Consider the following 13,463-nt stretch of genomic DNA (forward strand, 5'->3'; position numbering starts at 1 on the left):
GCGTAACTAATTTTAAACTTGTACACATACGGATACATAAAACATATATATATAATCTCATATTTAACACAATAGTTCAGAACCGTTGGATTTACTGAATGGAAGGTTGAGATCTTCTTTGGACAGATACACCATTCAGTCCCCTTTATTCCAAGGTGCTATTATAGGAGTTCTGATATGAGGAGGGTTCAAATGCCTTCATTTTTTGTGCCTCCATTTTTAAAAACTTTAATAACTCAAAATTTAAATCTTAAAATTCAAAATAAAACCGTTGGATATGAACTACATCATTTTATCTATGCATGTGTAAAAAATTATGACATTTTAACTTTGTTTTGGTTGTCATCTTGAGCTTGTAAAAATGTATACTAATGTGGATAATTTCTAGATGTTGATTTTTTAATTTATTGATTCACATAAAAACAAAATCAAAATGTAATAATTTTTTATGGTCACATATAGAAAATAACATAGATCACATCTAACGGTTTTATTTTGACATTTAAGTTTTAAATTTTGAGTTATTTAAGTGTCTAAAAATGAAGACATGATGGAGACACAAAAAATGAAGGCATTTGAACCCTCCTCTCTCTCTCTCTATATATATATATTTAATGCTTAGACAATAGATCATCTAATGTGTAACACGATATATATCAATATTAAATCTATGTGAAGACCGAATTTTACATTTAAAAAAAAATTATTATTATTTAGATAAGTGATATATCACTTCTTAAAAAAAAAAATGGATCGTTTGAAAGTAGTGATTTTTACTTACCTAAAAAATAGTTAAATAAATTTTAAAAAATATATAATTTTTACTTACCTAAAAAATAGTTAAATAAATTTAAAAAAATATATAATTTGGATTTAAAGTACATTTTAATATGAAAATTATGGAAAAAGGAAGGTTCATACACCGACAAATGCAGGGATGCCCTTTGAACTGAAGCAAAGGGAGGTGAGTGCATGCTTTCGAAAAGTAAGAAGACATTCTACAGCGACGGGCTAAGAGAAGTTCGGATCAATTGTTTGAAATTTGAAAACAAAAAGATTAATCTATGACATATAGCATGAATCAATTTACGTTGTGCATGTAATATAGTAGCCTCACTCATTTATTTTACTCATGACATGAGCTTAACAAATTTTAAACAAGTATATTGAAGCCTTCCGCTAAAGAGAGCAGATTTCGCTAAACTTAGCCGATCATATTGATCTGAAATTGCATCATTCGAGTACGTAGAATGTTAAATTCAATAAACGGGTATTAAATGGTCCAAAAATATGTTGTTAATTCAGTTTTTTTATGCATTGCGGCATATTATTGCTAGAGAGAATAAGTACGTTAAAATGACTAGTTTATTTTTGTGAATGAAATTAGTTATGTTAATGACTTAAGGGATAGTTCAAGTAGTTTTTTTTTTTTTTTTTTAAATTTTATTGTTTTGCAAGAGACTTGAACATTCAATAGAAAATTTGATTGAATTAATTACAAACCAATTTAAATAATGGAATATTCAATAGAAAATAAGTTGAATTGTCTTGATCACCATTTCATGCATTCATCTTAGACTGTTAAATAGTACAATGATGGTTAATTTCAACAAACTTTGTACGCCATCTATTTAATTGTGGGAAATATATTTATAATTTTGTCTTTTCCAATTATTATTTTTTATATTAGTTTTCACCATTTTCGAATAAATTAGTGTATATAGTAATTAGCTATTATATCACTATCTAATGTTTGCAATATAATCAATAGATTCTCTGCATAATATACATAAATTGTGGTGAAAAACTTATTTTGGCGCATTAGATATGAATTAATTAAACAATTTCTCCGATTTTTTATTTGTTCTGCCATCAATTTAGGGCAAAGATATCGTCAGAGTTGGTTTGACTTTATGCAACGTACTAGTTATATACTTATTCATTTTATTTCTATTGGAAAATTAAAACTTGAAAACTACTTATAACATGAAATAAAATAAGCTACTAAAAAATAACATTAAAAATTTAAAAACAAGCTAATAAATTACATATAACATGAAAAAAATAAGTTACAAAAAAACCTATTAACATGAATTACAAAAGTCATAAATATTGAAGAATAACTTGCATGATTCTCATCGTCCAGTGTTTTAATGCATTCCTGAAGAAGAAAAAATAAAATCATTAAGTCATTTTAAATTTTGAAACTAATAAAATTTTTATATGTACGACATACTAATAAAAATTTAGAGATGAATTGTTTCATTTTGATCGTTGTCAATGGGAATTTCTTTAACCCATTCTTCTTCATTATGATCGCTGCACATGTGACTTGTTTCATTATCCTCACCGATTGGTAAAGTTCCCCCCTCTCCTATCTCGTCTCCCCCTCCTTTCCATCTTGCCCGGGTTCCATTTTTATGGTTTACTTGGCAGAAAGTTGCAGGCTGATACAGTCGGTACAATAGCTTTCTCAGGAGTTGATACCAGATCAACATGCTACTCAGGGAGTTCACTGTTGCTACGTCGATGGCTCTTTCCCATGCGTTTGGATGAATCAAGGAATAACTCGGAATAACAGCTATTTTTGGATTCGGAATGGCTGCTAACCTAACATTTCATAGGAATAGCGGAATAGCAGTTAACCCGAACTATTTCTTTGTTGAGAATATCGTTTTTTTTTCATCCAAACGTGCTGTATTAGGAATAGCTCGCTAGAAATAGCAGCTATTCCTGAATTAGCGCTATTCCTGTATCATCCAAACGTATTACATTCCATTTCTGTTTCTACAAAACTTGCAAACAAAATTTCTCTCATGATGGATAAAGATTCTAAACTTGTGAGAACCATTCTTTGATCTACTGCTAAACAATAATTTCTTCCGTATGAGAAGCTGCAGATTCAAAATTCAAATGACTTTTTTTTATGAATATTATAATTTGAAAGACTAGATCTCTATCTTAGTTTCTCTTGAAAATATATATATTTTTTTTTATAAACTTGTAGCTAATAAAGTGGCACACTGCAAGCGCCTTCAGATCTCTTGCATTGGCATCTTTCTTATCCCTGTTTTCTTCTTTTCTTCTCTATCCATTATTCATCGTCTTAATTCCTATCTCGCGACCCACAGTATTCTGAACCCTTGACGACATTGCCATTTTGCTATCTGCCAACATTATCGGCTTATTGCCTCCTCCCGTCATAGCATTGACCTTACAAATTGACATAAACATAACACTTTCTTTCACCCTCATCTCAAACCCTAACTATGGCGCTTTCCAGTATAATACTGGTCAATCTGTTCTGGGTCCTTCAAGGGACCCAGGTTGGTCAGGCTGCAGTTGAATCTGGTAGAGTTCTGAGCCAGAGTATGATCTGACTCGACAGATACCTATCTGTCGAGTCAGGTTATTGTTCTCTGGTTCGTCATGTTCAAAGCACAATCAAGGTCACAATGTCACGTTGCACTCGGAAAAGCCAATTTAAAGGTAAGGCGTTAAAATTGTACCAGTGAGACCATCATACCAATTCTTGTACGCTGGTAGCTTCTACCATGCATCTTCAAAAAAGATACCATCATACCAAGTTGTGAATCATATCTTCCGATTAAGATCGCTTGTTTGTGCATATAGAAAACTGGCACATTTATGTATGTTTTATTATTGTGTTTATACTTTCTTCTGATATTAATTGACTAACTGTTACAGAACTTTGTAAACTTAAAAATTCTTTGTATTTTGTCAAATTAATACCATATACATAACAAACTTGTCTCCTTGGAAAAATACACACAGATAAATCTCTTTCTTTGGTCCTTTTTTATTTATTTATTATTCAACATAGCAAGTATAAGTATCAAGTACTGCAAGTCCGCAAAGATCTACAATGCTTATTTCTTCTTTGCAGTTATAATAACACACCGATTATGGAGAGCACATAACAAACACATGTAAACTAGTTTTCTCTGTCTTAAACGTGCTAATTATTTCACATAAAACATAACTACATTATCATTAATTTTATAGTGTTTCAATTCTTGCTCCTTCTAGATATTATTTTTACAAATAAGTTGAAGCCTTATATATGATATACATATATTTGTTCACTATATGCACAGCATCAAGCAATCTTTTTCATAATAAGGGGCAACCCAAACTCGGGCTCAACCACCATTCGAAAAACAGGTGAGTGCTGATACTCTGGTGCCAGTGCAAATGTAAATTTAGGTAAAATCCGCGCTAGAATAACCTTCAATTCAATCAGGGCAAGGTTCTGGCCGAGACAGGTTCGGGCCCCAAGACCAAATGGCATGAACAAATATGGTTTCTTGCAAGCACTGGAAATTCCATTAGCGAACCTGTCAGGATTAAACTTGTCTGCATCTGGTCCCCAAATTGACTTGTCGTGGTGCATCGTGGAGACGGGGATCCACATGCTGACATTCCTGGGGACATGTAGTGTACCGATTTTAATGTCTTTGAAGGTTTCTCTTGCTACTAGGGATGCAGGTGGGAATAGCCTCAGAGTCTCTTGTATGACCATTGTCAACTATGCACAACAAATTGGAAAAAAAAAGGAAAAAAAATGTTCAAAAAAGTATCTCTAGATTTGCGTTTCTCTCTTTGAATTCTAGTATTTTCATATAGGCATGTCTCAACATACTCATCTTATTGAAGAAGCACAGCTTAACCATATTATATGCCAAAATTAGTTAATGGAAAAAATTATATGGCCTCGAGATATATATAATTGAAGATAATAATTAATATATTTGTAAGTTTTTATACACATAAAGTTCAGTGTATGATAGGTTTTCAAATATCTTTATATCTAATTGTACAAATTATTTTTGTTTATGTTCCTGTCTTTTATTTATTAACTTTTAATAAATGAGCCCAAATAAAATAAGTCCCACTGTCTTAGCCTGGTAACAGTAAAAGTTTGTTGATATCAGAGATCACTTTTATGAAGTTAAAATCCAAAATGAACTTACCGTTTTCATCTTAGAAAGCAGATCGAAATCTAGGGGCCGCCCGTCACAGACATTCATCACTTCAGCACGGGTCCTACTTTGCCAATCTGGATGAGTTGCAAGCAGCATCATACACCAGGTGGCAGTAACAGCAGTTGTGTCGAATCCTGCGAAGTAGATGTTCTTGCAATTGTCAACTATAAGTTCGTCAGAGAATTCCATCTTGTTTTCAATTAGGGACTGAAGGAAATCTCTCTGTGGAGAGGCATTGTTCGTCTCATCTTTTCTATCTTTAACCAGTTGAAGGATTTGAGAATTGATTCCTTGCACAAGAGCTGCTAACTCTCTCTTTTGCCTTGTGGGAAAGAACCTACAACAGTAAAGGGGGCTATGTTAGCACTTAATTGCTTACATGCTATAAGCTACTTTTAAATGTCCCTAATTAATTTTTACACCTAAACTATTTCTTTTACTGTAATTAATTGTTTAAGACAATATGTTAATACAATACAGTCAAGGGTGTAGCCAGGACAATTAGCAGGGTGGGGCAAAAATTTTGGGTGACGTATAATCTGCCATTATTTTGAATATCAAGTATATTTTTCTGATAAAAACATAGATATAGAAGCATATTTTGAAGAAATATTTCAGAAATAGACAAAATTTGTTATTTTTTTGAAACTTAGTTATACTTATATGGAGTTGGCTAAGGTGCTACGTGTAGCATAGAGTTCAAACTTAGTTATATATTAAATGTTAAGCGCTAACATTTGCTATTCAACCTTATAAACATGAGAATCAAAAGGTGCATAGAGCAAGTAAAAGGATGAGAAAAAGATTTCATACCTAAGGTAGGGGAGTTCAAAGATGATATTGGATTTTGCCATTTTAACAGAGAGCTCCTTGAGCTTGCGGTAAATCTGTTTGCCTCGTTCGTAGTCACTGCCAAAACACTTCCTACATATGATATCAGCCGAATAACTACGGAAATATTCATCTACTGTTATAACTACTGTATTCCCTCCTTTCTGTTCAATTATTCCTTCCCAGACACTTATAATTGGCTGAGCTGCTTGTACCATACTTTCCACCAGACCCTGAAAAAAAAATATTACCATCATCACCATCGTCACCAACTATATATTATGGTTGGACCGATTTTCTTCGTTCTTTTTGACATGTATAAATTGATTTTTAGTAAATAGATATTCAATGGATATATCACAAGCATGCCATGATACCAATGATGAGTAGGGGTGTTCAAACGGTTCAGTTTAATCGGTTTTGGACCGAACCGAATTAGTTCGGTTTATTGGATCGGTTCGGTTGGCTTTTCAAAATCGAATTATAACTTCGGTTCGGTTCGGTTTGAAAAATTTCAAAACTGAAATAACCGAACCGACCGAACTTTTATATAATATGAATTTGATCGGAACCATCCCGGTTTATTTTTTAATACTCCGGTTTATTTCTTAATCAATTGCTTTAAATACTTGGTTTATTTCTAAATATCTTAGTTTATTTCTTAATACTCTGGTTTATTTCTTAATATACTTCGGTTTATTATAAATCAATTATTTTAAATAAAAAAAATTAATATATTTCGGTTTGAACAGAACAAACCGAAATAAAACTTTGGTTTGGTTCGGTTCGGTTCGGTTCCGATGAACACCCCTAATGATGAGTAAATTGCTTTTCAGGGAAACAAGAAGATAACAAAAAAAAAAAAAAAAATTAAAAAAAGTATCAAATAGAGATGAGCTAAATGGGAAACACCTTGACTTTGTCCATGTAGAACTCAGGGGAGATGAGTTTCCTCTGGTGGGCCCATAGAAGCCCATTAGACTTGATAATTCCTTGTCCAAAGAGAGGCTCTTGGCCCTTTTGCAGATAAGTGGGCTTTCCAATATCCAAAGAGACACACAGGCTTATCTCTCTTATCAGGCTTGGATCAGTCACATACAGCGCTGGCCTCCTCTGCATCCAGTACAGGAATGTTGCTCCTGACAAACAAAATTCACCAACTGGTTAGATACTTGCATGGTATTGGTACCGTACTATAACCTGATCATATCCGGTACCGAGGGAACGAAACATGTCACGCTGGTATGTCACAATTTTAAATGACTGGGACTTGTTTTAATTAGTGAAGAAAAACGTGATATTATGTGATTAATACGTCACAATACGTGGTCAATTTTTTTTTTCACGTGATGTAACTAAAATAACGGAGAACAATCATATTATATGAATAGTCAAGTTATGCGTGGTCACATCAGGTAATTCATAGAAAAATTGCTAAGCTCAAAACTGTGAGGTTGATTGACTGGTTGAGACTTGAGAGAGAGAGAGAGAGAGAGAGAGATCAATAATTGCTCAACCTGTTATGATATGCACTTATTTTAATTGCATGAGCAGAGCAACCAAAATAATATTAAAATTAAAAAAAGAAATAAATAATTGTCGCTTTCCAGCCTCTCTAATTATTTACATGGTGATGTTTGTAAGTTTCAAACAAATCTTAAATTAGAGGTTGCTATCAAAGGACATCAAGAGACCACCTTTCATTTGAGGATTTAGTGGACCCATTGACAAGCTATATATTTGAATCTAAAATCTTAATTAGTTTATTGTGTTTAGACATCATATTAATATTAGTAAAGTCAACTTTACAGGTGTTTTAATTTAACAGTTTAATTAATATCTGACGAAGTATACTATTAGTAACTTTAGAGTTGTAGCAATTAATTAATAAAAAGAATAGGGATAATTTCATTGTGCATCTTAATTTTTATGTACATCATATCTTAACATACATAATATGGTTAAAAATTAAAATTTAAAAATGGTACTACTTTCCCTTTTTATTCAAGAAAATGATACTTTTGTAGTTTACTTATTAATAAATAGAAAGAAAAAAATTATCCTTAGATGTATAGTTGGGGAGATAAAAAATAGTGATAGTATTTTTATGTATAAAAGATACTCAATATAACTACTATTATAAATTACATTTCCACCTTTAACAAATTAATGGCTATTAGTTTGGATGTACACTAAGATATGATATATGATATATATATATATAATGCATGATATATATATATATAAACTCCGAGTTTGAGTGAAGCAACTTCTGAACCATGTTTAGGAAAGGAAACAAGATAAGGCTTCACTCATTTAGAAAACTATTTCAACAATGCAACAACTAGAGGGATTTGGCTTATCCATTCCCTTATCTTTTGTGGCAAAAATGCACATCCTTATAATGTCTAAATAATACATAATACATTTATCATCTCTCTAATTACTAGGGACAAATTTAAATGGCTCAAAAATTATATGAACATTCAAATAAATAACACATTTTGTCACTTAACATATAGGAAATATAAAAATAATAATGGAGCCACTTAGCATTTTTCCCAATGCTACATGAGGTCAAACATTGCTATAGCTTAATCTTAAGCTATGTTACTTAATTAAAATTATGCAAGAAAGTATGACATATGGAAATATAAAATATGGTTATATATGTAGAGTAAAGAAAGCAACAAGTTGTGCTCATGTTTGCCTAGTATATAGAAATATATCCTTATCCCTCCGGGAAAAAAGTAGGTAAAAAAAACTAAAAGAAAAGAAAAAAGAAAATGAAATTGAAGAAAATTTATAATGATACTTTGTATAGGCAAGCTAGCTAGGAATGGAGGTCAAACACTCCTCTCGAATCAGTTAGCTGTCATATAAATGTCAAGTCCGGAGAAATTAGAAAAATTGCTACAAGTACCCCATGTCAGATGAATAACCAAGCTTTGATGTTGTTTTATTTCACAGAAGCTAATAGTAACTCTATTTAGGGGTGAAAACAGTATGGATAATATTCGATCCGTATTTGATATGTATTCGAAAAATTAGATGTGGATATCCAACATCTAAATATATGTGTAGATAAGAATATTGATATGATTTTACGTTTTAATTATCCGTATTCGAATAATATATATATACCATATATTTTAATATATATTATGAAAAAATTATGTTATTAACCGTTACAATTAGATAAATAATATGAACTTTAGTATTTTTTCAATAATTTTTTATATTATTTTAATAAATATCCAATCTGATCCAGATCCGTATTTGTATCTGTCTGATATCCACTTTGTATCTATATTCGAAAAAAAAGAGATAGATATGGTTTTACCACTATCTACTCCATATCAGCTCCGTTCTCACCCCTAACTCTATTTCATCTACTTTTTTTTTTCATTGTAGACCTCTCCAACCAATAGTGGAAAACAGTACAGGGGAAATGATGCTAAGCACTCCCTATAAATTGAAATATTTCATTTTTCTTTATTTTTTGTTTTTCAAACATTATTTCTAATGAACTTTCTCATAAAATGTAATTACATAATACTTATTCATTTAAACCCCTTAATCTTTTTTTTTTTTTAGTTCTGCTCCTGTCACCAACATAGCTGCACTTTTTGGGTACCCAAAACAATTTTCATATCAAGGTCCTGTTTAGAGTCATCTCCAATAGTGATGGTCTTTATAGCATAACATGCAACTCTCTGATGTAATACCAACTAACCAACGTTATCATCCCTTTCATGTCCCCCTTCATTAAAATTAAAAACTAGCCCTCCTATCAAATCCAACATTTTTTTAACAATAAGGCACTTTTCGTACTTTGACAATTAATTATCTCTAGTCTTGAATGAGTCAGAGTTACAATATTTTCAAACTAAAGGCAAGCTGTCGCTATATATATACATATATGTATGCTTCCTGACCTAGGTTTCAAAGCGAAAATTAACTAAAAGGTAGAATATAATTTTGATTACTTTGACAAAACTAGATGTAGTTTTATTTTATGGTTTTCATCCTCTACTTTTAAATTTGACTTTGACACAAAATATGATGATAAGAAGGTTAAGTGTGCGGTCATAGTCAGATTCCTTTAATTTCTAAAAAAATGCTACTTGTGTTCTCTTAATAAATAATACCTTTAATTGGGAATGTTAGAATTTAATATCAAAGTGAATTAATTATTCTGTAAGAGACTTTTAAGACTGTTGAATTTTGAAAAGGCTAGCTAATTAAATTGTCTATGTATTTCTATTAATTGGTTGATACACATATATATAGTACGCGTCAAATTAATCCGCGTAATCAATCACATTCAGCTGCGTACAAGTGACAATTATTGTACTATATAGATGCCTTTTATTTCATAATTATTTTTCTTTAAGGTTCTACTTCAAAACTTTTTTGTTCTTCCATTTCCTTCTGATGATAACAATCAAGACACATATTTCCTCTTACATGTATCAAGCACTTAATATCATGACTGTATATATATATAGTTGTGCATCGATATATCACATGTATTATATATATAAGATATCCCTTTCTTATTCCTTAATTAATTGAGTGCTTAATTTTTTTTTTTTTTTTTTATATATAAACAGAGGTGGAACTAGAAAATTTAAATAGAGGGGGCTAATCTATAAAATGTAATATATGAAAAAAAAAGTGGTTAATGAGAATTGAACCCATGACATCACACATAACAACTAGAATTCAAACCACTAGACTACAAACAAACATTTGTTATTTAATGAGAGGTGCTAGACTATATAAAAGTTCAAAAAATTCAAAAATTTAACTAAAGTTTAATATACATAATTAAGAATTTCAAAATCATAGGATGACTTAGCACCCCCTGATCAATACATAAATCCGCCCCTGTATATAAATATCACCCAATTTGCACGATAATGCATGTACTATTCTAAACGTGAACCAAAATGCACTCAATTATCACAAATATTAAAGATGAACAAAATCTTTTTGTACTAACAGTTAACTGTTTGAATAATTCATTATTTGTTGATGGGTGTGAGTTCATTTCCTATAAGTATTAAGTGAAATTATATGGCGAAAATGAGGAACATTCGCAGTACAGTTTCATTCCAGAACAACTTAATAGGTCATTAAAAAAAATGATATCCAAAACAAATTATTAGTAGGAGAGAAACAATTTGGTAGCTAGTGACATCTTAAGTTAAAGATGAATCGTTAATTATCATTAAGAAAAGTTAACTAAAATTGGGAAAACAAGCAAAGTAACTAAATATATTATGGTTACATCATCTAGTTGACTTCATCTATTATTAACATTGTGATGTCGACACCATAGAAATTCATGGTCGTTTATTTCACCTTATCGATCGTTTTCATAACATATCCTAAACCAACTACACCTTCTATTATTTGTACCTTTTTCTTCAATACACGCTCCACAATGTTTGGATATAATTATCTGATATATTATGTATTAATCAGACTAAATATTATCATATATAATAGACGAAGTGACGAACTTGTATAACAAGTGGTAATTATTATATTAATTAGTTTAAACTATGATCATTAATTAGCACGAAACTTTTTAAACTTCTCCACTTCATTAAAAAAAAAACATTTGCTTTCAAATCTTACGCCATAGTTACGAAAATTTCAACATTTCTCCGGGAAAAGAATTAGTTTTTAATTGGTTTAAACATAATGGATATTTATATTTTAATTACGTTCACATCGTCCCCGCCCACCTCCCCCCCAAAAAATTACTAGATCAAATTTGAGGCAACAAATCTATTATATATATAAATGTTGATACCCATCATCACCACATATATCATCTTCTTAATTACTCATGTGTCCTAATTAACCTTCACTCTCTGGCATTAAGTTGTCTCTAAGAATTAGCTCCAAAACATGAACATTAAAGGAAAGAAAGTGAAGGGCAGGAGAGCACGAGCGTAAGTGCGTAACCATACTTAGCCTATGCCGATTAATTACTTGTTCCAGAATAAAAAATTTGAGGGTAGCGGATTTGAGTTGCATGTATAAACTATAAAAGTTAGTGTTTTTTTTTATTACAAGCCCGTAGGCAACACACGCCACACACTTTCATGCTCTAGGCAGGAATCGAACCCAGGTTTTCCTACGGAGAAACCTGATATCATACCAGCTGCACTATGAAGGTTGACAAGTTAGCTATTTTGTTCTCCCTGGTTTTCACGTTTCTCTTCCCATTTTTTCTTATTCCTTTATGTTCCATGATTGATTATAGAGTATATATAGTCTAATTAAGTCCTACGTACTCTTAAATACACTTTATTAGTAATATAAGATAAAGAGAAAGAAAAGTTTGTGGTTTTCATTTTCGTCTATTCTTATACCTTGTGTTCTTTCTCGACAACTTTAGTACCCTACTGATTATATTAGTACATGAATAAATATAAAGTCATATATAGTCACATAGGCACTTGAAAAGATATATTGATTAGAAATACATACCATAAGCCTTCCTCCATTGATCGAAATAAGGGAAGATATCCTTGGTGTAGTCACGAAAAATACCATCTCTAAAACTTGATTCATCATGAACCATTTTCATTCTCTTCATCTCTGACAAATTGCCAGAGAAAAGGGAAGGCGGTGGGGGACCGTCAATACCTTGTCTTTTGAATATTTGCTGTATTTTTAGTGGTACTAAATACCATGCAGCCATCACGATATACACAACTAAGGTACCAAACCCTAAAACTAAGGAAGAAAATAACAGGCTAGCCATGCTCTCTCTCTCTTTCTCTCTCTTGCCCCTGTTTGATAGGTAAGTGACTTTATTTATAATGAGAAGAGAGATACGAACTTTAGAGAATCGCAAGTCTTCGTCAATCCGTGGCGTAGTTTGCGGTCTCTTTAGTGCAAATCGGATTGTACTAATTCGGTTATAAAATCGGATTCGGGTTAATTAATTAATAATTGTAAATTAAGTACTGGATTCGACTTGTTATCAATTAATTTCGAATTCAGTGCTTTTTATATTTGAATGATTTTGGACTAACCTGGATATTGATAATCTTAATTAAATATTAAATTATTTCGGTTCGGATTACAACGAATTTTAGATAATTTACCTGGGGATTATGAACAAAGCTGACAACACTACTGTTATCTTGTCATCTGCAGTTGTAAATGCTCTATTTTCTTGTCATCTGCAGACACTACTGGAGTGGTCTATACACCTACAATTGGAGTGTTGTATTAGGATTGTAAATTCCCTATTATCTTACTACATATACACAATACTAGAGTGGTCGAAATTCCTTCGATTTATACGTTGTATTAGGGTTGCAAATGTCCTATTATCGTTCCATCTGGAGACACTAATTGGTTGCTCCAAATACCTTCAGACAGGGTGTTGTATTAGGGTGGTAAACGCCCTATTATCTTGCCATCTGGAGACACTACTAGAGTGCTCTAAACACCTTCTATTGGAGTGTTGTACTAGGGTTTAAATGCCCTATTGTCTTGCCATATAGAGACACAACTAGAGTTCTCCAAACACCTTCAATTGGAGTGTCATGTTAGGGTTGTAACTGCCCCATTATCTTGCCATCTGGAGACTCT

General features: G+C 31.6%; 1 protein-coding gene across 1 annotated transcript; it reads right to left on the reverse strand.

Moving 5' to 3' along the window:
• Positions 1-3,983: 3,983 nt before the first annotated feature.
• LOC144574615 (cytochrome P450 714D1-like) lies at positions 3,984-12,668 on the reverse strand. The gene is made up of 5 exons (XM_078324623.1): positions 12,348-12,668; positions 6,750-6,976; positions 5,820-6,070; positions 4,995-5,343; positions 3,984-4,549 (listed from the first exon to the last, which is right to left on the reverse strand). Exons 1-5 carry the CDS (start codon positions 12,622-12,624, stop codon positions 4,121-4,123), a joined length of 1,533 nt encoding a protein of 510 aa, XP_078180749.1. The 5' UTR covers positions 12,625-12,668; the 3' UTR covers positions 3,984-4,120.
• Positions 12,669-13,463: the final 795 nt, after the last annotated feature.

Source organism: Carex rostrata, chromosome 2 (genome assembly GCF_964058835.1).
Source record: "Carex rostrata chromosome 2, lpCarRost1.2, whole genome shotgun sequence".
NCBI classification, from domain to species: Eukaryota; Viridiplantae; Streptophyta; class Magnoliopsida; order Poales; family Cyperaceae; genus Carex; species Carex rostrata.

Coding starts and splice junctions, on each gene's coding strand:
- LOC144574615 (XM_078324623.1), bottom strand. CDS start 12,624: ATGGCTAGCCTGTTATTTTCTTCCTTAGTTTTAGGGTTTGGTACCTTA. Junction 6,977..12,347: donor TCAATGGAGGAAGGCTTATG/GTATGTATTTCT, acceptor TTTGTTTGTCAG/GAGCAACATTCCTGTACTGG. Junction 5,344..5,819: donor TTTGAACTCCCCTACCTTAG/GTATGAAATCTT, acceptor TTACTGTTGTAG/GTTCTTTCCCACAAGGCAAA.